This window comes from Cyanistes caeruleus, chromosome 8 (assembly GCF_971803275.1).
Source record: "Cyanistes caeruleus chromosome 8, bCyaCae1.hap1.1, whole genome shotgun sequence".
Taxonomy (NCBI): domain Eukaryota; kingdom Metazoa; phylum Chordata; class Aves; order Passeriformes; family Paridae; genus Cyanistes; species Cyanistes caeruleus.
The window spans coordinates 16,327,599-16,353,944 of record NC_141708.1 but is presented as its reverse complement, the minus strand read 5'-3'; the positions used below and the strand labels follow the sequence as shown (position 1 = coordinate 16,353,944).

At 36.5% G+C, this 26,346-nt stretch overlaps 1 protein-coding gene across 2 annotated transcripts in view; it reads right to left on the bottom strand.

The window, feature by feature from the left end:
* The window catches only part of PLCE1 (phospholipase C epsilon 1), a 139,576-nt gene that overhangs the window by 28,767 nt on the left and 84,463 nt on the right, over positions 1 to 26,346 (bottom strand). The window contains exons 3-13 of one of the 2 annotated variants that reach the window (XM_023929631.2): positions 22,863 to 23,179; positions 13,557 to 13,702; positions 11,540 to 11,798; positions 10,646 to 10,854; positions 8,074 to 8,115; positions 5,764 to 6,430; positions 5,090 to 5,272; positions 4,124 to 4,241; positions 3,587 to 3,746; positions 293 to 415; positions 71 to 207 (exon numbers count right to left, since the gene is read on the bottom strand). In XM_023929631.2, coding sequence (XP_023785399.2) covers positions 71 to 207; positions 293 to 415; positions 3,587 to 3,746; positions 4,124 to 4,241; positions 5,090 to 5,272; positions 5,764 to 6,430; positions 8,074 to 8,115; positions 10,646 to 10,854; positions 11,540 to 11,798; positions 13,557 to 13,702; positions 22,863 to 23,179 — 2,361 coding nt within the window. The remainder of the gene's footprint in view (positions 1 to 70; positions 208 to 292; positions 416 to 3,586; positions 3,747 to 4,123; positions 4,242 to 5,089; positions 5,273 to 5,763; positions 6,431 to 8,073; positions 8,116 to 10,645; positions 10,855 to 11,539; positions 11,799 to 13,556; positions 13,703 to 22,862; positions 23,180 to 26,346) is intronic. The other variant, XM_086900675.1, reaches the window with a different exon arrangement.

Here is a 26,346-nt window from a genome sequence, read left to right as displayed (position 1 = left end):
ACTGACTGAGACACATTTTATTAAAGCAAATAACCGAAGTTGTTCAGTTGCATTTTTTTCTTTAACAAACCTAAATCAGGCTGGAATCCGTTGCTATTTTCATCAATCTTCAAATTAGTATAAAGTGGAGTGGGCTCTAAGCCTGATCGATTGCAAGGCACAGCATAAATATCAAAAAGATCTTTCAGATCCTTGCGGCTACGGACACTGCAAAAAGAGGGGAGAAGTTCAATTTTTGCTCTTTTATGAACCTGGATGAACAAAATTAGTACAGAAAAAGAATATATTTTACCTGAAAGATTTGAAAAGCTCTACAAATTCCACAAAAGTCATGTTACTATCAGACACCATGAAGTTCTGAAATCCCTTCATTCCTCCTTTGACACGGCCATGCCAGCTACTGCTGCTCCATGTGCTAAATCAAAAAAATAGACTGCTGTAGTTTGGCTACATTAAACTTAGTATTTATAATGTAAACTTACATTATACTTAACTGATACATTATGCATTAGTGAATCAACAGTTTATTTGTGCTCTCCTTAATGTATTTATTACCAGTATCTGGAAGAAGCAAATAAAGCACCACCTTTTAAGATGCATAGTGATGTTTCTTACCTTCTTATAGCAGCTATTTTTTTTTCTTCAAGACAATGGCAAACTTTGTCAGAATGAATAATGTATATTATACAATTTAAAACTTTCATGTGGAAAAAGGCCTGATACACATGGCACAAATGGAAGCACTTATTTTCCCTTTAAAAACCACAATGCCAGGATTCTTTTAATGCAGGCTGTGTCTAAGGTTCATTGAAGATGAAGTAATAAAATAGATTGTTCTGTAACTGCAATCATTAATCTAAGTTGTGCAGTTGAACAAGTTTTTTGAAGTAGAACCAGCACATTTCCAAAAGTCACATCCCAAAATCTTTAGGCTTCAAGAGGATTTACACTAATAAGTACAGCTAGGCCGTGACTTGAACAGTATGAACAAGTCCTTAGTGAACTACATAGAGTAACTTGAAATGAGGAGCTGAGCTCTTGAGCCCCTTCCTAGACCTAAACACCAATGAACACACATTACAGGAATGGGATCTGTCAGCAACAGTATCCTGAAAAAGGCAGGATCTAAGCAACAACACAAATATCAAGAACTGTCCAGTTTAAATCATAATTAATTGCACAAGTTACAGTATTTCCTTCAAAATATCAGACCACGTGTCAGATTTTATTGCTCTGTGATGTTCAAATATACAGATCCATTCTTTTATTGATTTTGCCATCAGAGTCAGAACAAATAGTTCTGACAGCTGTGATGGAAAAACAGGACTAGCTTGTTTTTCAGTGTCCCTAAAGACATGCCTGCAAGCAGGTGACCTTCTACACAAATATGCTGGACCAGATCCCTGAGTTTACTCCTGACACGGGATGGATGCATGCAATTGAAAACAAAATGTGATTTAGAAGTATTAAAAAATATCATCTACTTCAGTTGATAACATTCAATTTGTTTGACTTCACTATGGCAAGTACTGACATACTGCATATAAATTTTTTTAGCTAAAATAATTCCTAGCATTTTTATCAGACAGGAAAAATAAACCATGATGAGGAAAGTCTCTAGATTCCAGAAGGCAGATTGGAACTGCAGAGTACCAAATGGGAGAACAAGGGCAGAAGAAAATGCTCAGCATTTCACCCAATTTGATCACTAAAGATTATCTTCCAGAGTAATGGAAATAAATACGAACAAAAAGGTTTTTTAAAAAAAAGCCAAAACCCCCAAAAAAACCCCACCATCACCAACAACCAAAACTGCAATTAGTAGCAGTCTGGATTACACCTGTAGATAGTTAATGAGACAGGAGGTTTACTCTCCCTTCCCAAAAATCCCCCATCTCTAGTTTTCTGTATCCTGCTCTGTGTCCCAGCAGCACCATCCTCCTGCTTCCTCCACCCTACAAGCAGCACTAGATTTCCAAGGAACTTGGAAGTTCATCAGATGCCCATCTACTTTGAAGGAATGACAATAGCAGCTGCAAGATACCTGTAACTCAGAATAAAATTCTCTCCAGTGCTCCAAATTTCTTAATGGCTCATGAGAACTGGGTCAAGATAATGGGTAAAAACATGTAAATCTGTTCTGAGAAGACTTCTTCAGGACAGATGAAACAGCCATAAGCTACATCCTGAGGAAGTTCTAGCGCAAGAAGGATCATAGCAAATTTGGGACTGCTCTGCAAAGCAATGCTCTGGAGCTGCCAGACAACTTTGCCAGGGAAAACCTGGAATAACTGGGGGAGGTCCACAGTGCTCAGCTACACACAGATCCATGCAGAAACCCGGTCCTGAGAGGATTTAAAGGAACATCAGCTGGCCTTTTCCAGGAAATGCAAGTTCTCCATTGAGCCTTTTAATCTCATTTAGAGACAACTACTATTCTGGCATAAAGAGCAAAAAGCAGATTTGCAAAACACAGAATCTTTTTCCAGAGATAGTAAAGCAGTATTTCTTCAGTTCAATGTAACAGAAAGTTGTTCTCGCCCTTACAAAAAATAACAAAACTAGCTTACCAAGACAAATCCAAGTTTGTGAATGACAATACACAGGGGCTCACAAAGCAGTGTTAACCCAACCACACGTTCACAGCTGGCTCTACTGCTCACACCTGTTGCCAAATCCAACTATTTTAAGTATAAATACAATCCCCAACAAATACACAACAGGAACTATTGCACAAGACATGTCTCTTCAAATATAATGTTCTATCAGCAGCAGTAATCTTTTATTGTTTACTGTTGCTCTCATGGAACCCCCAAGATTCATACTCATAATAATATTCAGCATTCCTTCTCCAGAAAGGCACTGGAAAGCCTCTGTTGAGACTGTCTTCTTGTATGTCATAAAGTACTGTCCATATCCCTGACATATTATTCCTACTGTAATTACTACTACCATCACCATTAGTATTTACAGAATTAATATAAAACTGCACTTTGTTACTGACATATTGCAACAGCATAACCTTTTACACTGCCTAAGCAGCACAAAAATGATGGATGTTCAAGAAAAAGAGGCCTGTAAGAGAAAGATTCCAAATTGGTTCCTCCAGTTCCCAAGACAGTACTGCAGTCATCACCAGGAATGTTAGCAAAATTATTACTCCCCCAGGTAGAAATTATTTATGCTGAGAAACCTCAGAACTCAGTTCACACATCTATAACACTTCTGTTGATTTTCACTATACAGAAAATGCCTATAACTATGTTTTGGAGAAGATCTGGAGAAAGAGTTAAACTCTGTATTTGTGTAGTTTTGGAACAGCATTCCAATCTGCTTCTGTAACAGATATAAATTGAAATATGCTGCTCAGGGACTTGCTACAAAGCCATCCTCAGATTCATGGCATTTCAGCTTAAATGTCTTGTGTTGTTCTACAATGTGTTTTAGATACCCAGAAAAAGGCTAATGACATTTCTGGCACTGTTTTTGTCAGATTTTGCCAGTTTGGCACAAACCCCACATTTGATAGTAAGTAAGTAATAGTAGTTCTTTTCCTTTTAAACCAAAGCACGGATTTTGACCTTACCTAGACTGAGTTTTGCTTGATGGTATTACAGGAGAGGAGACTGGTCTTGCTGGTGAAGATGATGTAGCTCCTAAGTTGGGAGATCCAGATGCTGTCAGAGAGTGAGCTCTTCTTGATGGCAGGTTGTTAGATGGAGAAGCATTAATAATAGTATTTTGATCTAAGGAGAAAACAAAAGTTTTCATCACAACATCTGTCCCAATGAAAATGCTTTTGTCCAGGAGATCTATATGAAAATCCATTAAAACATAGTAAGACAGTAGCACAATTCTAGATTTGTCCCGACACAGTCAAAGAAGTACATATTGAATGACACTTACAAATTAATTTTATCTGAATAGAAAGGGAATGCTACTGAAACTAAATGAAAGAACAATCACAAACAACTAAAGAAATTAATTTCAGAGTTCACAGATTTGGAGTTTCAATGGCAAAAGTAGCTTTATAAGTTTATTTTTAACACTACGAATAATGTCTGCATAAGAAGGCTTTGAGCAAAACCCTGACAGATTTGTAAGTACTGAAGCAATTCTTTACCTGGCTCTTCTTGTTCATCAATATCTTGAGGATCTGAACCACTTCTATTACGACACTCCTTACAGCTTTTTGCCTTCCGAGTTGCCATTTCATCATCAGTGGCCTCTCCGCTTTCACCCTAGGAATAATGAGCACCATAATAAACATCCCAAACCCACTATTTCCATTTCATTTCAGCACAATCTATAACAAAACCATGACATAAATCAGGAATTCTTTGTGAAACAGATCTATGAGGCCAATACCAGCAGAAAAAGTTAAACTGATACACAGTCAAGCGAGGGACCATTAGGCATCACCTCAGTTTGACATCACACAGAATACCACAATGATTGTGCCCCTCTAGAATGTTGCAGCTGCTTTTACGCTGTTTCACTGCTGCACTGGAGCCCTACAGAGAATGGATCTTGTCATTTGAGAACCATTCTACCTAGAAAGTAGTTCTAGAAAATGTGGGTAGTGTAGAGGTGCTGGTCCTGCATTTTCCTCTCTCCTGCCCACTGTTGAAAGCATTTTTGTCCAGGAAAAGAGAGGAGACTTCCACACTAGGTCATGTTTTTGTCACCCACACAAGATAAAATGGGTGCTAATGCGATGTGGAACAACTATGGTAGTGTTTTCAAAACATGAAAACAAAAGGGATTAAAAAAAATTACACCAACTTCCAGACACCACTTTGCATGTTAAGATTTTTATTACCACCAGTATTTTGTCTTTATACTGAAGTAGCACCTAAAGTTTGTAAGAAGATTCTGTCCCATTCTGCTAGCCTTGGCACCTACGGTCCTAGCAATGCTGCAAGCATGAGAAAAGAACAAACTATTGGGAAACAATAACCCTCAAACCTGAAACTACAATAAACAGTCTTAAATCATCATCTAACTTCTTTTCTCTGGTTCAGAACACAGCTACACAGTGACTGCAGAAAGGAAGGAAACAAAACACATGAATGACAAAATATTCTACCCTGATGAGTACTTTCTTCTTTTTCTTAGCTGTGCTGATTCCCAGGGTGTTGTTTCTCTGCACATTTGGCTTCTCAGTGCTTTTGGTGAGAGATCCCGTGCCTGTGCTTCTTGCGCTCCACCGTCTGCCTCCGAACAGCTCAACAGCCTGAGCCAAGGTTGGGCCTTCAAACCTTCCATCTTCCTACAAAGATTCTCAGCATTAACAAAACAAGGATAATAAGGACACATTTTTAAAGCAATAATATAGACATTTCTGAGGAGCCAAGGAAAGAAACATCAAGAGGAGGAAATTTTTGATTACTGAGTGAATTCCCCAAGGCTACTTTGTTTGCTGCTCTGGGGATGTTTTGGCCCTAAGTATTATCACTCATTATTTTGGTGCCCTTTCTAAGTACAGTCCTTGCTTTTTTCTTTGATAAAATACTTATTCCAAAACTTCAAACACATGAAGAGCTTTGTAAGGAAAAAAATTTAACCTCAGTGTATTGAAAACTTGCAAGGTTTGAGATAACACTGTGTGGAGAATCAGATCTTGCTGCTGAAGCCATGTTACAAAGTTGGAGCTTTACTGTTAACCTTTAATCTAATCTTACTTATAATAGAAACTAATTGTATTACATTAAACTGTTGGTATCTTTGAACTTTTTTACAGAGAATCACAGCATTTTTTACCTGGTAAAGGCTGACATACTGTTTCCGTAGCCACTGTAGTCTTTGATCAGGGAATCTCCTCATTTTTCTTACAGCTTTAGTCAATTCCAGCAATCCATCATACAGCATTCTGGCAGTGTACTTTGGAGCAACAAAGTGCAGCAACTTATTATCAGTAGTCTGAAGTCCATAAAGTAGTGTTATACCATTTTCTTCGAGGGACATATTGCAAAGTTTATTTTGAACACACACAGTGTGCATATCAATGCCCGAGTGTCCCATATAGACAGCCTTGGCTGAAAACAAGTCCAAAAAGCCTTCCACCAGTCCCGTATTACCAAGAAACTGGTATTTACCAAGCTCAGCAGCATTGCCCAGCACACTCAGCTTTGCCTTAGCATTTGCAGGGCAAACTGTAGTGGGTTTTGTCCAAGTCAAAGTACTATTGTCAGGCTGGAGCTGAAGAAAGCAACGAGCTGAGAGATGTGTCTCCTGGTCATAATGAATGACGGTTGCCCCTTGCTGCATGAACTGATGGACATCAGCCCTGATGGACAACACGTACCAGGGAATGAGTTCTATCCCATGGCAGAAAGCCTTTTGCTGCTCTTCCGTTGAACTTGCGTCCCATTCTTTCAACTGCTCAAATATGTCACTTTCCGAATCTGAAAGATCTCCGATGAGAAATCTGCATTTGAGCAAAGATGAGAGATTTATATTTAGTGATACATGTGCTGATTTATGCTACGCTTGATGAGTATTTTTTCTGCTGTAGTTTAAATAAATGGAACACTATCATCACTATATAATTGGGACTTACAGGAACTTGTGTAGTTTTTGAAGTACTACGATTTATGTTATTGCAATTTTGTATCTATTAAGAGATGCTGCTACAATTACTTCTAACTCTTGAAACAATATGCTTATATTTTCCTAGACCTTTCCAAACTTTGCATTAATAATAATAAGTGTCTGATTGTTTCTTAAAGCCAAGTGATTCCAGTTTCTAAATCTGCTGTGCAAGATTGCTTCAGCTGAAATATTAAGTACCATATGTGGAAATTGATAGCAGGATGTTGTGCATTTCAGACAGGACTTCACTTCTAATCTCTGTTCTATTACTGATTTAATGTGCAGACCTTTCATATTATAGAAAATTTTGATTAAAATTAGTAAAATACAGGTTAAAATACATACCTTCCTCGTAAGAATGCATAAGGAATTTTATCAGATACTTTCAATAAGAAATTTTATTTTACTTAAGGAAAGTATTAACGTAAAACTTGTATGCAGCAACTAAAATTTCTGAAAGACTTTGGCAGAATTAGAAACAATAGACACAGAGCAACAGTACTGAGCTAATAGAAGAGGTAGTTTAAACGAAACATCTTCCCTGCAGAAGCTTCTAACGTGTATGAATGCACAAGTGTTCAATATTTGGGTACTTCAGTGAACATAAAAAAGGACAAACTGTTCTGTGTACAACAGAACTAACAAAGCACATTTTCCTAAGGATATCCAGACAATAAAATCCAAACCATCTTCCGCTACATATCCTTCAAGACACCTTGTCCTAATACCCTCTTTGCATCCCCTTCCTATCACCACAGTCCAGTTCCTGCCCCTTACCTACCAATTAAGCCAAAGCTGACTCGTGTTTCCAAGTCACATACACCATCTCCCTCAGTGCTGAACAGCACAGATGACCATCAGCTTTTCCTTAAACTCCCCTCTACCTGGGCAAATTAATCTGAATTTTTCCCTTATTCCATACAGCAATGATTCCTCTACAAATTTATTAATTGGTGAGATCTCTGCCTCTTCTTCAAATCTATAAAAAAATGGCAAATAGGTTGAAGTTTTATTGTTTGTGGTGAAGGGATTGACAAAATAACTGCATCAGTCTTCAGTGTAGATTTGTTTCTTTAAGAAATATTCCTACAAATAAGGTCATATATTTTAACTGAGCTGATATAAATGTCTTACTAGAGTCTCACCAGACACATGTAAATTGAAACATTTACCTGTATTACATAAAATTAACGTTTTAAAATTAAACAAACAACTGAAGCAGCTCTTTCTCCCCTATGCCCTTAAAACAATCAAACAATTGTATTCAGAGAGTAGCTGTGCATGTCTGGAGGAGTCTAATATAGCACAGACAGAAATGGCAGAGCTTTGTTTATGCCTTGTTCCACATGTAGCATGGTGCAGATTAAAATGTACAAGAAGCAGGTAAGCCAAGCACACACAGGTAACCACACACAGAAATGGAGCCTCTGACATGAGCTGCCAAAAGCAACACCGCTGCCAATTACTGAGAGCACTTACAGAGCCTGGGCTGGACCAGGGGCTTTCTTTACATTTGCTGCACTGAGAGGCAAGGAAAAGAAAAGATAAAGGAAACAGTGACAGATTTAGAGGAGAAAATTGCAGGGTATACAAAAACAAAAAGAGTGGAGGTTTTCCCCTATTATTTTACATGTTATTTACTGTAACTGGAAAAGCTTAAAAGTGAAGGTAAGATCAGGCTAATGAAGCAATGATTCAAAGTCAGGAGTATCTTGACTGGTCACTCAATAATTAACAATTCCATAAAAACTATATTTCAAATTTGTTTGTTTCTTTCTTTCATTTTCTTGCCTACCTTTATTTTAAAAAAAATTATTAATTGTCAGAATAGAGTTCTAAGAAAGATTAATGTTTGGTATTTATCTGACATGCACAGAAATCCAGGGCAGTTAGATGGGTCACTGACTACAGAGTGATAGAGCTTATTTGCTAACATAACTAGGAAAGTAATTATACCCATTGCCCACTGATTCTATTAGATGCCTTTCATTTTCTTCAAATCAAATTAACCTACCAGCTTTGGTGCATCCATGTTCCACAATACTAATCCAAATCATCAAAAGAAAAACTAATTGAAAATCTTTCTTACAATTATAAAGTAATGAGAAACATGTTATGCAGTGTATTTCTTTGCCTTTATGACCACAACACTACAATTACCAGATAATGCATAACTAAGATATAATTTGGATTTTATAACACTGTATGCAAATATGGCAGGTCTCAAACCAAAAAAGACTAAATTTCTTCCTTAGAACCCTTTAGCTGTTCATAGCAATAAAAAGAAACCAAACACGGCCTCCATCCAAGTACAACAGAACGTGGTCCTTCTGCCTCTGCAGCAATTTGCTCCTGCGCCTCACCCAGCTCTGTTCCTGCCCAGGAAAGACATGGCAAGTGAATAAGGAATTTCCAAAGCCTGTGAGATACTTGAGTTAAATCAGTACTTTCAGAAGTGTTCTACAAGTATTTTACTGTTAAAATCAGTATTTACTGCATCAGAAGTACAGATACTCATAACTGAGTAGTTAGTAGCCTGAATCAGGAAACATAACTTTAATTACCTATCCCCGGTTTTTTCATTTAAATTTTAAATTTTCATTTCAGATTCACACTGGGATTTTTAAAAATCTGAATTCCTACTTTAAAACAGAGTGCAACTTACTAGATTATGTTTATGAATAAAGCATGAGTAATTTACCAAGAAATTATTTCATAAACACATAAAAAAAGGGAATCAGTTTAATTTCTATTTTGTTCATCCAAGTGAAATGTTCACATGCTTAGCTTATTTGCCATTTGAACTGTGATTTCAAGTTGATTTTAAGGCATATTAATTAACAAAAAATAATTCCTGGAAGAAAGTATTAGGACTGAAGTAAGTCAAGAGATAACACATGTGGGCAGAGAAGTGGATCTGTCCTTCCTGGCTTAATCTAGTGCACCACTTCCCAGAAGCAACTAAAGCCAGATGTGAATAATTCTATTAGAAACTGTTCTTTCAGGAAATAATGATTATTTATTTGAAATGAAATTTAGAATTACATGTTAATGAAATAAATGCATTTTAAACAGGAAGATAGTAGTTGCAGTAGTTGCAGTCTCAGGCAGTCACTTATTAGATTTAATGTTTAAGTAGCTGAAATAAGTTGGATAGTTCTGAACATATTGATATGTTTGACACACACTATCAGTAAAATAACTCAAGCAGTGACTTAAGCATAGTTCTTTATTATGCAGCCCTCACATAATTTTACAGTGCCTCACCTCAGTGCAGTACAATCCTGGTATTTAATCTGAAATTAGTCTAACAGTTACTTAGTTGAAAGCTGACCTGACCCACCTATGTCTATATGGGCTTTACAATGAAACTTCTCTGCAAACCAACATTATAGATGATCATGTGATGTCCTAAACTTTGCAATTGCTGTTTCCTGCTGGTGACTGGTACAGTCTTCAAGAGTGGTCTTCAAAGTGAAGTCAGATTACTGAACACTCGGCTTTTTACACAGGGCACAATGAAGTAAACTTCCTTGCAAAACAGCAGGACTACAGCAACCTGAAAATTCAAAGCGTGTTCTCACACATGAATGTTTTCTGGACAAAGTTGAAACCCCTCAAACTAACATGTCCTTAAAAGAAGAAGTCTTTTGAAGGATAATAAATAACCTTTTTTTTTGAAAGGGCCAGAACACTGCCTGAGCATGCAGAATATAATGTTCTGAGCTCTGATAACAAATATGTCCTGGTGCTATTCCTGTCACTAGAGATCAAAATTGTAATTGTAACTGTGGATTTTTAAAGCTCTCTATGTAAGACAAAAAGGATTTACCCTTATCATAAGAGGAAGTAATTACATCATGAGGAAAATATAGCTATACAGAAGAGTTTCCAAGTAGTTGAGTATCAGGGGAGAAAAGTTCTGGACTGGAAATGTATAAATACAAGGGAAGATGTTGAAATTGCTCTTATTTCTAAAAGCAAGCCTTGGTAAAAGAAGATCAAAACCACTATATGTACACGTGATGACAGTAAATAAAATAAGACCTACTGGTACCGGTTTTTGTCCTTCAAAGAGTTTTTCCTTGAATCACTCCCTTCACTAACATTATCTTCACCCTCTTCTGAATCCAAACTGCGATTGCAGCTCCGAATAGTTTGAAAGATATTGTTTGTTGTTGATTCTTTTTCTGGATTATTCAAACCATCTTGGCCTACTCGTTGTAAGAAGTTATCTTGTCCACTGTAATCTGAAACAAACTACAGAGATATTTAAAAGATTAGTAGAGATACAAATAGAACATTGTGTCACCTACTTCTCACTGTAGAAATTTTTACTATTAAGAATATCTAGTGCATATTTCTTACATGCTTGCTTCCCATGGGATTTTTGTGCCTACTTGTAACCCAAAACAGACCAAAAAATTTCATAAATCAAGTAACACAAGTTAAAGTAACTCCTGAAAACTTTAAAAAACCTCAGTCTTTAATTTTTTATCTAACAGGGGCATTTTTCTACCAAAACTACAGTAATAAAACTTAAAAGAATTGTTTCATTCCACAAAGGTAAAGCTTGATCTGCTGAGCTTCGAAATTCTGTTTTTAAGGAACTGAACACTTCCAATTCCCAGTGAATTAAGTAGAAGGTCAGAGTATTAAGCAGAAAATAATTACACATTTCAGGCTTTACATACTTAGTCCAAAGTACAAACAAGATCCTTTATTACTAATGCTGATTTCTCATTACTCTGATACTGAACTACATAGAAACAACCAAATCTAAATTGCTAAGGAACTATGAGAATTAAATTGAGGTTCACATAACTGACCTGTCTAGTAAAAGTCTGGTTTAGAAAGTATTAATTAGATCATGCCTTTGTGCAAGATTATATAAAATAAAGCATTGGCTAAGAACATAACATCTTAGAATATTCATCTCATTTACCTCTAATGTTTCATACTGGGAATTATATCGGGGACAGAGTCTGATGAGGCTTGATGCTCCATCCAGAACTTCACAGAGCTCTTTTAAAAATACACCACAGAAAGGAACAACTTTACAGCCTGGAATATTGAGTGCCCGGTTGACCACTTTTCTGTATTCAGATGATGACTCATGTTGTGCCATAGCATCCTTCAGACTTCGCATGGTTTCAATATCAGACTGGTCCATAAATTGCCACATTTTTAAAACTTTTCTTGACCTATTGCAAGAAGAGATCACAACATTTATTAAAAAAATTTCAACAATTTACCTTCAAGTCCAACACCCACAGCATATATGTAGTAGAGGAAATTATAATGAAATCAAGGCAATTATTTTCATGAAAATTCCCCCCTTTGAATTATCGAAGAACAAAACTAAAAATGAAAAACTAGAAGTCTGATCTACTGGAGCAGTATTTCACATTTTAATAAAAGCCCAGCTGCATAAAACATACCATCAGGCTTTCTAACATTTTTATTGTGTCATTGCATAAAACTTCTAGGGGCCCATAAAGAAATACGAAAAGATTAAGGAAACAGCATAAAGATAAACCAGAGTGTTTCTTACAAATTCCTTCAGCTGTATTATGAACAATCCATAAAGCTAGAAAAACTTGGGAGGTTTTAATTAAATTTACTACTAAAAAATTACATTGATTTATTCCCCAATTTGTTCACAAAATATTTACTTTCACAGAAATAAAGAAGTCAGAACCATGTTCAAGCTCTCAGGCACCAGTGCACAGCTGTAGCTAAAAAGAAATTCTGATTTCCAACAGAAATAGCCCCAAGGACTATGAGTACCTCTGGGAGTTCTATTACCGTCTGAGCTGTATGTCCATGTAATCATATGGCCTTTCTTCCTACCCCTGGCCTCAGACATACCAAAAGATCCAAAGATACACTCACAACAGACTGTCCTTAACACCACTTGCCATCCCTGTCCTGGAAGTGCTGCTCATCAGCCTTCCTCACCTCTCTTGTGCTGTGTGGATGCATTAGAGACAAAATTGAGCCCTTAATTGGCTTTGCATTTTCCCTAATAACTTACGTGGCTTAGAGACTGTGGACGTATTCTGCTGAAATATACTCCCCATGCCTATGAGTGCTTCAAATGAGCTTTATATACCAAAACCATAAACAAATAGCTCAATGAGATCCTTACTAAACCACAAAGAACAGCAATGCAAACACTGTAGAGCTTTGTTACACAAACATGTTATACAATGAGGGTCAAAGCCAAGAGATGGAAAACTTGATCTTAACTCTTCCCTGTTCAGTCCCATTTGCTGCCCTCTGAACTGCCAGTACTAATGCACTGCCTTCCTGCTCCCCTGGCCCTACACGAACCTGTCATTCCAGAGGAAAGCACACAATGAGCTGTCTTTGAGCCCCTGCTCTCTCATCCTTGAGATAATGCAGGTCCTTCTACCTAAGACCATGATAGCTTGAGATCCCAATGTCACTCTGTATAAGTAAATCAGAGGAGTTAAAAACCAGATTTGGCTTTTTGGTCTTTTTGGGGGTTCTTTGTCATTTTGGGGTAGTTTCCTTTTCACAGTTAAGACTGATCCCTTTAGAGCATCACCATCATTATGTTTCATTTATGTTCTGGAGACTCCAATACCAAGCTACATTAGTCATAGCTCACTAGATAAACCACAACTGCTTTCCTACCTTCTTTTTACACTTTTAAAAAGTTTCAGGTTAAAAAAAAAAAAAGAAAAGTTTTCTAACGCAACATATTCAGCATTTACCAGGAAAACAGATAGTCTTCAGAGCATTTTGAGAAAATAAAAGGGTTTAGCATGCTTCCTTTTTCCAAAAAGGATTACCAGAAAGTCACAGCATGAGATGATGTGGCTTACCCATGGATTTTTGTTTAGCTTCATTGTCCTCCAGAGACATCTGCTTAACAGAAGCTGCAGTGTAACCTATCACTGAAAAGCCATTTAAAAAAAAAGAGTTGCCAGTACCTTAGTCCTGCCAGGAATTCCATTACAGCATTGTAGTTGCCCATATTCCAGCAGCATTTTGCTACATGTACTAAGTATGAGAAGACTTCTCGTTTCTCCTCCATAGAACCTGCAGTCAGGATCAGCCAGGTAACCCATGAGCTTACCTTGTAAAACCAAACAGACAACTGGGTCAGCCAAAGCAATGTCACTTGGAGCATTCACGCACACTTGACAGATAATGTGGGTTGGTTTCCTTTCTTCCATCAGGAGGGTATCAGTCAAAATTCCATGTAAACACTCATAGCCAAATCACATATGCATTGCAAACACAACTTACACAGTGACATATTCACAACACATCAGTTAAATCATTAACTAGTCCAGGAAAACTTTCATTAAACAAAAAAACTACTGCCTCTTAATATAAAATATTTTGAATATGCATTAATGTCACAGAAGAAAATGGACAGTTTCAGCTGGCACTAATTTCTAAAGCTGCTGAAGAGATCTGCAATATAAATTCTCATTAACATGCCTTATAGATCTCAGCCCCACAGTAAATAACCCTTGTTAACAATAGGAACAGTGAAAGGTGATAAATTGGAATTTTTTTGTTTTGGTTCATTTCATAAAACTAGATGCATTTAATGCACAATTCTGTTAATTCCTATATGCATTGAACATTTCAGCTAGTTTGCAATATCTGTTTGTAAGGTCACAAATTAAATAAAAAGAAATCCCATCTTCCAAAGTACACCCATACTACCAACCTATTTTTGGTAATTAATTAATGCCGGAATCAGAAATCAACTTAGTACACAATTCTCTTTGTATTTACACAAATAAAAATCAACACAAATTATCAGTGTGCAGATTTTTCTTTCAGTTATGTTCCCACAACATCCATAAAAAGTAGCTATATTTCACATGGAAAGCTAATTTAAACCAACTGTTTCTTTTTACAATATGACTCCCTGGAGGCTTGGTTTTTGTCATTGTGTAAACACTTAGGAGGCAATAAACGTGAATTGTTTACTGACACTGTGTTCCATTCTTTGGTCCTGAAGGACTCAAGTCTTTACAGATAATACCACTGTGATGAGAGACTTATAAACATTGGAAAATGCTAGTTCACCCCTCAGGGGCCATAGACATTTATTTTAAAAACCAAGCATGTGAAATACAATGTAAATGCATTTGTACTAACAGGAAAATAACCCCACTGAATATATGTAGGGCTTCTATTTATGCAAGTCTATACAGACTCATGAGGTGCTGTTCCAAGCCACCCACTCCTGAGGGAGGACAGTCAAAGAGTATGAAGAATCTAAGTTGCTATTTAACCTGTCTGATGGCCACATCAATCAAGAATAATAAATGAGAAATGTCCAGATGAGAAGAAAAGTCATACTCCCTATATGCAAAAAATCATACTTTTAGGACTGAATTCTTGAAGAAATTCCTTCACTGGGAACATACTCAGGAGTGAGGACAATGACTATGGAGATGCTCTTACACATTGTGAGCATCAGGGGCAGCACATTAACCACCGCAGCAGCTCAGAATGAGAATCTGAATTCAGCTAAAATTTTATTTAATGAGATCAGTTACTTACTCTTAAAATATAAAAACTCAATCAACAAAGAAGTGTATGAAAAATATGGAAGGTATGGAAAATACAAACCACCATAGCACTGCATGGCATGGGAGTCAAAGAGGGCAAAACCAGAAAAAAAGGTAATAAAATCAATTCACTAAAAAATCAGAAACTGTGAAACAGAACAGTCAGATCTGTGGCACAGATTTGTTTTTGTATTCTAGAATAAAGTGACATATTATTTTTGGATACTATTCTCATTTTCCCAAAATGGCTGTTAGGGAATGCAACTGCTAAATATGCAATCTCACAAAAAAATTACCATTTGTTTGCTATGAGATACCAAATGTAGTAATGATTTGATTAATATGGTTTTAGAAATTTTAAAGAATCATATAATTTTAAACAGATACATTTTATTCTAAGATAGGAAAGAGGTAATGATCAGGAGAAAACAGTATCAAAATTGAGAAAGAATGTCTAAAAAGGCAACTGACTTCAGGCTCTCCATTAAGAGAAAACCTTTAAAACTAAGGCAGCCACTTGCTGAAATTCTATTTAATAGAGAGTTTAAGACCACAATAAACAGTATGATGAACTTTTATGATCTGTAAACACAAAAAAAAATATAAAGGGCAGCATGGGTGGGCCTTTGCAGCCTTGAGATACTGTCTAACATGTAAGAGCAAAAGAAGGGTACAAAAGGCACCATGAAGTTCATGCTCACTCCTCTTGCAGGGCAACAATAGAGGAGTAGAAAACATTTAAAACATCTTTCACTAAATAAGAAGTAAAATAAAGTGTCTGAATCTTTTAAAATAGAATGGGCAAAGGCAAATAGATTGGGCAGAATCAGGGGACAGAAGTGAGCATCTAAAATATAAACCACTCCTGAGAAATAATGAACATGCCTGCTTTAGAAATGTTGGTATTTTAATTTTTCCTGGAAATCAGGAACAGATGGTAGACTGTTATTCAAGAAATAACAAACTTATCAAATTTTCATTGAAATGGAAGTTCAGAAGTGGGTTTCCTCAGATGCTATTCATGTACAGCTGAGCTAGATGCACCTCACACAAAGGAAAAGCAGAGAACTTTACTTATTTCTTGGTGGCTATGGAATTCACCTGGAAGCTGAATTCAGAATTCTGTTTTTTCCACTTTGGCAAGCAAGTAGCACAGCCAGTACTCTGATGTGGCACAATTTCTCTGTCGCTAAACCCAGGGATTTTCTAGTGGGGCAAGAGAGCAAAGGGAAGCGCCACCCTGGCAAGCTCTGACTTCTGGACACCCCAGCCAAGTGGACACAGAACAGCCCCTCCTCTTGCAGCACTTCCCTCTTGGCTGGCCTGCAGATCCACCTTCCACCTTCCAGCCAGAACACCTGACCTGAGGATGAAGCACCATCAGCTGTCTCGGTGCCAAGCTGCCAGGACAGCAGCACGAGAGCTTCAGGACTCAGGCAGTGCCTGAACACACACAGCACATCCCAGCCAAAGAGTGCACAGGAGTAGCCTTGCCAAGGAGATCAAAATACATTGCAAGTATTTGTCAGAATGAGCAGTAAAGCTTTTTGGACTAAGTTTTTGTGTTGGAGAGCACTTTAACATCAGATCACAATCTACGTATCAACAAAGTAATCATTATTTCCTTAGTTGACCTTTTTTTTTTTTCACACTTGACTTACATAGTTCTGTTTATGTAACTCATTTTAAGCTCCCTTCAGAACAGGAATCATCACAGCAAACCTATTATTAGATTTCCGCTGCACTGCTGATGAGTCTGAAAAGCATGAGAAAATGTATCCTGGCTTCCTTACGATAACCCACATGATTGCAAGACACAAGAAAAGTAATACATTAACACACAATCCACTTAAACAAGTTGATGCAACATCAGTCTTTTCATTCAGATGGATAAAAAATAACTGTCTTTCAGGATTACTGGACACTAATATGAAGTACTAAACAAGCAAAATGGAGTAGATGTTTGTGTAAGATTTAAATATTTTCTGGTGCCCTAATAGAAGCACTAACAACATCGAGCCAGATTAAGTTCAGATACATAGAAAGTAGCCTCATTTGAAAAGTCTCCTTAAAATCTGAATCTGAGCCCAAAAGACCTGCACCAGATGTCTTGGCAATGCAAGCTATACTGAGCAGTATGTACTACAATTTAGTACAAAAAGATCTGTAGAGTTTCAGGTTTTCTGAAATTACCTTTTTATATCACCTCTACTACTTTAATTGCACCAAAATCTGTTGTATTCAATAACTAATTTTTTAACAAGTTTTTCTGGCTTATCTCACTTAGACCAAAGACTTCAAGTAAATTCAGGTGAGCTATTGCTAATGCTTTTGAAAAAGGCATATTTTTACTCAGTGTTACATTTATTTTTTTACTTTTAAACATGTGAGATATATATCAGACACTAAAAATGTAAAATGAACCTGTTTTTGATAACCTAATTATTTAAACTATCACTGATTTCAAGTCAAATCTATATGCAGGCAAAAATCTCCTGATTGGTTAGGGGCAGGACATAGCTTATTACTGAGGCTCAGCCTTTTTTACTAATAAAAAAAGGACGTGAAAGAGACACCCCTGATGGAACTTGATCCTCAAGTTATGGTACATGACCTTAAATCTCCGTACAAGTGCAACCTACAGGACTGCTAATCATTCACTCTATGGGAACCTCACTCCATGTAGTACACAGGAAGGAACAGCATTAAATGCATGTAGAATTATTACTGTATCCTTAAATTTGCCATGGATTTTCTTCACTCATTCTCTTATTTTAGTCTTCTAATACTCAATATTACAATAATTCACATATATATGAATATATATATTCATTTATATTTATATACAGATAAATTCTTTACTGTCCTCTATATAGCTCTCACAGAATGTATTATGTGATTTTTTTAAAATGGGAATTAACTTATTTTTATATTTTAGAGAGACTGTAAATGTAGTGATGCTATTGAGGGAGGAAATGATTACCAATTTCCACCTGCAATGTGCAGTGTTTTATCATCTGCAGTGTTTTACACTCATTTCGCCAGCGCTTCAGTTTGTAAAACTTTTACAGCAACTCCCAAGAGACGTACTTCAGTGGGTGATGCTACATGGAAGAAATGATGCCTTCTATATTTATATTACATTTTTAGGCACTTCATAATACTTGAGAGATGCAGCTTGCAGAGGTGAAATTACCAAACACAGCTGCCTGGCTGAAGTTTAACAATTACTGTTGCTAGAAAGTAAAACAAAATCTTCTGCTTTACCACAAGATAAGATTACAGTACATACCATTCATTAGCCATGGATATCTTTCTATAACAAATTGTACCTGATTTAAATACTAACTACACTGGAGCAAGAAAGCAAGAAACTTTAATACTGATGAAATAAAGTATGTAGATGAAAAGTCTCTGCATACAAAACAGGAAAATTATTTTTATAGTATCCAAAGGATAAGCATGGCAATATATAACCCATTTAACAAAGTCATTCTGATTTTTGCAATTTTGTTTGATAAAGACCAAGAAATTTGAGTAAAATCTGAAGAACACGAAACATAATTTCATCAGATATCACACAGTAATTATAGCAAGAGGGAAAAACATCTTCTTAAAAAGCAGAATTCTTAGTGTATCAGGAGAGTCCAATGCCTCCCTTTAAAAGCAGTAATTAAAAAACACTAGCAGTATGCAGCAAAAGCACTAATAGCTGGCTGCAGTAAGTTCCTCTGCACTGCTAACTGTGCACAAACTTGTCAGATCATATTGATGAATATCTGTGTATATATTTATACACAGTTCTGTGTATAAAACAGAATTGGAATTTTTTACATGGGTTTCACTCAGGTCTAATTATTAATTATTTTTGGCTCCTGGTATAATATGCAAAATAATTTTCACATGAATTTTTAAAATCTGAATATTTTAAATTGCATATCTTATGAACAGATGGTTTACTTTACATACTTGGGTGAAATTATATAACCTTACAGAGAACATTTACCATTTTAAATCTGATTAAACACTATTCCAAACAAGGACTGGAAAGAGTTTGATATTTGTACAAACACAATCTTTTTAAAAGCATTATGCAAACCCATTTAGGCATTGCAAAAAAATGCTGAACTAAGAGACAGAGTGCAATATTTATTTACATTCCATTATTTCAGTTAAATGATATGTCTCTGTTTTGCTAGTGAGGTTTAAATCTGTATTTTGAATGAACAATGAAAAAACCTTACAAAATTTAACAATTAGAAATGAAACTAACATCACCAAGTGTCCTAAATAACCGTATTTTAATTAACTTTACTGATTTAAGAATGATTTAGTGAGTGATGAACCCACTCCAGTACGCAGGGCAGTGTTCAAACTTTTTTACCTTTCTAGTTTATTTTTTGGCAACCATATCTTTCAAGAAAATCACCTTATGCATTTGACTTATTATTTTGCATTTTCAGTTCAGTAGTGGGACTACCTTCAGTCAGCTATCTGAATGATCTGAATGATCTTCCAGTCTGGTGCAACTTTCAATCTAAGAACTCACAATTGCTCTGTATGCATATCTCAGCATGGAAAATTAAATGTTTCAGTTTGTTTAAAGTTTTATTGGTTTTCTTTTACTTGAAGCTTAAGCCAGAAAGATCAAGTTACAAGATACTCTTCTCATGTTTATATAAAGCAATGACTGAAATAATTTTAAATGTTTACATAAATATAAATGTTTAAAACATGTACATTGTGCTTGTGTCTCTGTGGTTGCTTTGCTGGTGACAGGCAAAAGAGTGGTTGGGAGTCAGTCATAAAGGTGCAAGAGCCTGGGGAGTAAAGAGACAGAAAAAGAAACAGAATCCCGGGAAGACAGTGGCATACGACACTGAAGAAGGAGCACAGGTCATTCCATGTAAAGAAGCAGGGTGAACTCATGTCATACAAGAATTAGAGAAAAAATAACTAAATGAAGAAGAGAAAGGCACAGTAGGCAACAAGGAGAGATGGTAAAAAAGTATGTTACAGTGGTTAGGGTCCTAAAGCACACTTAAGTACCATTTCCTAACTTGCCAGCTGCCAGGGCTCTGCAGAATCTCAGCAGTTTCTTCCTACAGTTTTACATCCTTGAAAACTAAACGTCTTATAGTCAGAGCTCCACCAGAGCAGAAAAATATATTACTATTAAGTGCACAGTCTTAGAGACTTAGAGCCAGTAGTTTTGTAAAGGTAAATGTTACTGTGTTTTACTCTAATCCTCTCACACTAGCCACTAATTCAAAATCAGTTTTTAATTACATTTAGTAACAGGAAAGAATATCTGTCTTTAGCTTGGTCTACAGTCTTGCTCTGACGAGACTTTAAGATCAATTGGATATTATTAGCAGCAAATGAAGTATGAGCTGTGTCTCACCGTTGAGTACGTGCTGTGCCCAAGGCTCCACTATCATGCAATTACATTTTTAATCAAACCTGAAAGACTACAGGCTATATTTATAGCTCATGATACATGGTGGATGTAGCCCAAAATCTTCAGGATTAACTGGCATTTTACACAAGTATTATAAAGTAGTCCTCCTTAATATATATTGTCAGAAAAAAATACTAAAATATTTTGCTTTATGAAAAATACTCTAAATAATATAATTGTAATTTAGCAGAACAATGACATGAAATTGTTTTCCCCCCATCATGTATCAGAAGTCTGTCATCCTAAAAGTAATTTTGGCTCCCACATTATAAATACACTTCAGTATTTCTATAGGCAATGCCAAAAAAATCAGCAAGTGCTCACTAAGTTTTGCCAACAAAATCATGACTCTTCATACAAGAATTTTCTTTCCATTTATAAACAAAGACATTTTGAGAGTTCACGCTCATGATTGGCTATGGCAACTGATATACTCCACCATAAGATAAAGTGTATAGCAAAACAGTGATTTATTACAAGCAGTAAATATTGTACAATAACTCCATTTAAACATATAACATCTATGTTTTTAAAAAGTTATTCCAGCTTATACTTCAAATAATCTATTGCACTAAATACCAAAGAATCTGTGCACTGAATATTTGGGAATTAATTCAAATTATATCAAAAACTATCCTGTACCATTACCAAACAAGGAACGCTAGACAACAAAAACTGCAAAGTCACAAACCTCTAAGACTAAAAAAATAATGCTGAGTATTTTATCACAAGGCAACTTTAATTCTAAAGTTTTCATTGGTATGGAACAGACTCAGTCATTTCTGACAAGACTTCTTCAGGACCTACTTGCTTTCCAATCCTGTGACGCTTCAATGTCAGAACACAATCACAGTCAGTCTAATTTGTGCAGCTGATGACAACAAAACCTCAAGAAACTGCCCTGGTATTGTGCTTCACCAGGTTTTAGCACAGCTTGGCCAGTGCACCTCATCTCCCTTGGCCTCAGCCTGGTGATCACTGTGAGAGAAGCTCCATGGGAAGGAGGGCCCAGCTGGGTCATCACCTACAGTCCTCTCCACACACACCAGCCACAGTCTTCTTGAGTACTGCTACTGTCCTAATTCAAACTATTTTCAGGCTCTGTTTAAAGACTGGATATTGTAGTTGTAACTCTTATGTATGTTCCCATAATTAAATGAGGTGAGAGAACCCAATGTATTTACCCCAATTTAGGTCCTAAATTTCACTAACATGCAAGAATAAGGAACACTTTGAAACATGTTAAATATTCACTCACTGATTCTTCTTTGCCTAACACAGAGAATGTTCACTGGGGGTTAATACACATTCTTCTATATTTACTTAATTTTATCCTGTTTTTTTTGCTACCTGTATGATTTTCATCTCACCCACTGTAAGAATGCAGTGGATGGCAAACTAAAAAAGCACTAATCAACTATATTTTCACTTTATTCCACTTCTACAATTCTAGAAACTGCTAACTGATAGCATTGCACCGCCCTCTCCTCACCCCCCTCCCCCCCCCAAAAAAAAGAAGAAACAACCGTTCCATGTTTCTGTATCTAAAACATGAGATTTTATTTAGGTGGTTTGATTTTGATTTGGGTTGGGATTTTGGGTGGATTTTTTTTACCATTTTCTCAAGCCTTAATCAATTTTCTATTAAACTTGTCAGAAGACCATCTTCCTAAAAATAAAATCTAACTAAAGAACTCAACATTTGGCTTGTGAAAATGTCATGCCAAGTGACACTTTTTTTGTATAACAATGCTCAAGGCACACACAGTGATTAAATAAATAAATAGTGCAGATTAGTGTAGTTATATTACAAAAAATACAGAAAATTCTAGTTTACAATATTTCTGTGCTGACTCCTAAGATAATGCTTAGCCTATATAATCCAAAAAAAAAATAAATAGAACTCCAGCGCCTAAACTAAATAATAAACTGACTGGAACTGTACCCCATACTGTCAGTATGCACACAAAGAATTAGAAAACTGTAATTTTTTTTCTTCATGTTTACTTTATAATGTGCAAGAAAAAGGCCACTGTTTCCCAGCTTCACAGAGCAAATTGGTCACATAGCTCCTATGAAATTCAGTGTAAGTTATTTAGCTAAATCCCTGGTCATCTTAACTCGTATTTTAAAAATCTGTTGTTACAGCTAAATTCAGCTCTGAGAGATAAAGTAGAAATAACTAACCCACACATCAGGTAATAACCCTTATGAAAAGCAATTTAAAAGTTTTGTTTTACCTCATTAAACCTTGTCACAAGATCTTCTACAGCATTATGTTCGCCATTGGGAGAAGAAAGAATAGTAGCAGATATGGAAGCTTTAATAGATGGCAGCTTGCTTTGACACTCAGCATTACCCAAATCCCTGGTTAGAAAGCAGAGGTAGTCGATGGGTAAGACTTTGCGGTAGAGCTGCTGCTCCTGCTCAGTCAGAATGCTGGCAACCTCCTCTGGGAACTGGATGAGGTGCTGCAGTTCGATCAGCTCCTTGCTGATACCGGCCGCGCTGGAGGGAAGGACGCTGGATCCAGCCATAGATGTACACGCTTGGCGTTCTAAAACAAAACAAATGAAAAATTCATTAGGCTTTGCCTTTAATTCTTGGACTGTGCTGTGCAAAAGCAAGACAACTTGGTATTTTGGTTTTGTTAAACTGTTCATTCATTTACTCAGCAGTATGCAGTACTCTAAATACTTTCTTTCTATTTAAACAACCTAGTATGTTCTTTCACACAGTTTTTTTTTCCTGCGTGTCTTTATATCTGGTATTTGCAAGATAGAGGGCAACTAATGTTAGAAGATTGTAAAGCCACCTGCTAAAACACACTTGCTCCCAGAGACATCCAAACACCTTCTTCCAGCACCCATGGCCTTGTCACAGCCTCAAATAAAAGGTCACCTGGCAGAGTGTGCCTCTGCTTTGCCTCCATGTAACAGCCATGGTGCAAAGCAGTTTGAGGCCTTGACTGGGGCACTGAGACCCTATTCCCCCAAGAAATAATGTATAATGATAATTTAAAACCCATGTGGGTCAGAATTTTTCATCATAATCCACTTGCTATAAAGATAAATTGTATCTGAGCTTGCTGCCTCGTGAAACCAAACGTCCAAGGCTACAAAACATTTTTAATTCCTCTCAGAAAATGCATATATTTGGGAGTATGCATGATTTATCCGTTAATACAAAACATTCATGTAAGTTTTATAATACCCCAGCAGTGATATCTCTTGAAAAATAAAACTTTTCCTAAGAAGGAAGAAGGCAAGCTTTCTAAGATCGTGCGGGAAGCATGAAACATCAACACAATGATTCCAAAATAGTGAGTGAGTCTTCTTACTAGATAAGTTTAGAATGGGTTCTCTGAACAATTTTTCAAGAATTACTTAAATGTAAAAACATTCACAGCCATACATTACATACCCTTCATCATTCTCAGAAAACATAGTTTATTTTTTTGCATTGCTTCATGAAATATCTTCAGAGATTTTTTCTACACATAATGGAGGTACACCCTAGATCTAGCTCTTACCCAATTTTTTAATATATATATATATTATTGATATTGATATTATTCATATTGATATTATTGATATTGATAGAGGGAGCAAATGTCCTTTTTTTTCTCTAAAAAAGAAAAACACAATTTTATAATGACTGATTAAAATTTAGTCCCTTATAATAAACATAAAATATGCTACATGGGTTTTCCACTCTTAGACATTTTGTGCAAATCAATATTAATCAGTGGAAAGTTAAAAAGACAGAAAATCGGCTTTTCTTAATATATTCTACTGAAAACCAAATGATGATAAATTGCAGTAGCCCTAAATAAAGTCTTTGGGCTAACAGAGCCTATGGAGAAATGTTCAAATACAGAAAAGACTTCTGAAAGAAGAAAGACAAATTGTTTCTGTCTAGACTAGCAAGCAAAAAAAGCAATGGGCCTAATTTGAAACAAGCTGTATCTTGGTTATATAGTGGGGAACATATATAACTTGGGTCATAATGTAGAAGTGCTGCACAATATCTGTAGATACTGAGAAATCTCTGTCACTGAAACACCTGCAGGAAAGACTGAGGGGGAAAAGCCAGTTAGAACACCACTGATATGCCACTGCTAGTTTGGGGAACAGGTGGAGTGCAGTGAGCTTCTGGGCTCCCTTTCAGTCGTCCTTTGCTTCAATTCTATGTGAGATCTCAATTCTGTTTCCTGCTTCCATCTGCACAGAACTGTTCTGAGAGGTTTCATACTAAAAAGCACTAAAAGCTCATGTGCACTTTTCTTGACTTTGCAACAGAACACAAGTTTATGCCAAAATGAAAACAATGCAAAATACAATGTTCATTCCATATTAGAAGGATTGTGTATTTATACATGCTTTACACATGTGGACTGAACTGCCACAGGATGGTATGGAAGGTATGACACAAAAACCCACCAATACCTATTTGCTCCCTAGAAGTCACAATGCCTCACTGACTCCGCATGCATGACAGCTCTTCCCACTAAAGACAGAGAAAGTACAGCCTGCACCAGCCTCCTCTGTGTCTCACCACTGAAACTGAGGCTGTTTGGTTGTGTCTATGTTGTACATTTATTTTAGATTACAAATAGAGTTCTGAAGTGAATCTCCCAAGCATCCCCACTTACTGTGCTTTACTTTTGTCTTAGTGCAAAACAAGTGGATCCTTTTCAGACAAAACTGCACAAGAAGATGCACTCCTAGATGGCAACTAACACATCCCAACTGGTAAAAAGCTGAAGCTGTCAGAAAAACATCCAGTCTTTGGAGTATGTAGTTGGCCCAGACAGCTCAGATCATGGCTCAGCTGCAGGTGATAACATACCACAGGAGACAGAGAGCAAGCACTATGGACAGAGCAATGCCACAGTGATACTGGTGCTTTGCAAATCCAGCATTATTTGGTAAATACAGTTGTCAACACCTTATAGTTGTCAATATGGCAGGAAAGGAAGATACAACTCTGTAAGGAGTGCCTACTGACTGATGAAAGAGAGATAACGTAAGAGTGAAGATGAGCTGTTCCGTAACACACTGCTTGCTGATGAGGTTCAAAGGTGCATTCCTAATAATTCACCTTCTCCATCACAGTACCAACTACTCTATGCACAAAGACCTCAAAGTCTGGCAAAAGTTGACACTGAATTTGCAATAGGCTAGAGCACTGATCATGATCCTTTGCACATTACCTTGTCCAAGTACAATCACCCTTCAGGCTCCACTTAATACAATCCCATCTAAGACCAAGGCTCAACACCATGAAGTGACCACAGCAAAGGCTGGCTCTAAAGCATATCTCTATACTGCCAGAAACCATCAGGAGTAAAAAATCTCTTTAGAACTGGATTTCACTAGACTGACTGCCCATTGATCAAATCCAGCAGAAAGCTAGTGCAGGGATTTTGAATACCTTTAATGAAACTACCTTTAATGGAACTATCACCTTTCATAATGAAATCTTCACCACCCAGCTTCACTCTAACAGAAAAATGAAGCTGTCAAAATCTTTTCATGGAATCTAAGCCAAGATTATTCAAGAGCAGCCACTAGTATTGCTGGATTTGGAAAAAGATTGAAAATAAATAAAACACTTCCTGATTCAAAACACTGAATTTCAAACTAGCATTTCTCAATACTTCATTAAACTGGAAGAACTTTATGTAAATTCTCTCTGTAATGTGAGAGTCCATGGAACAGG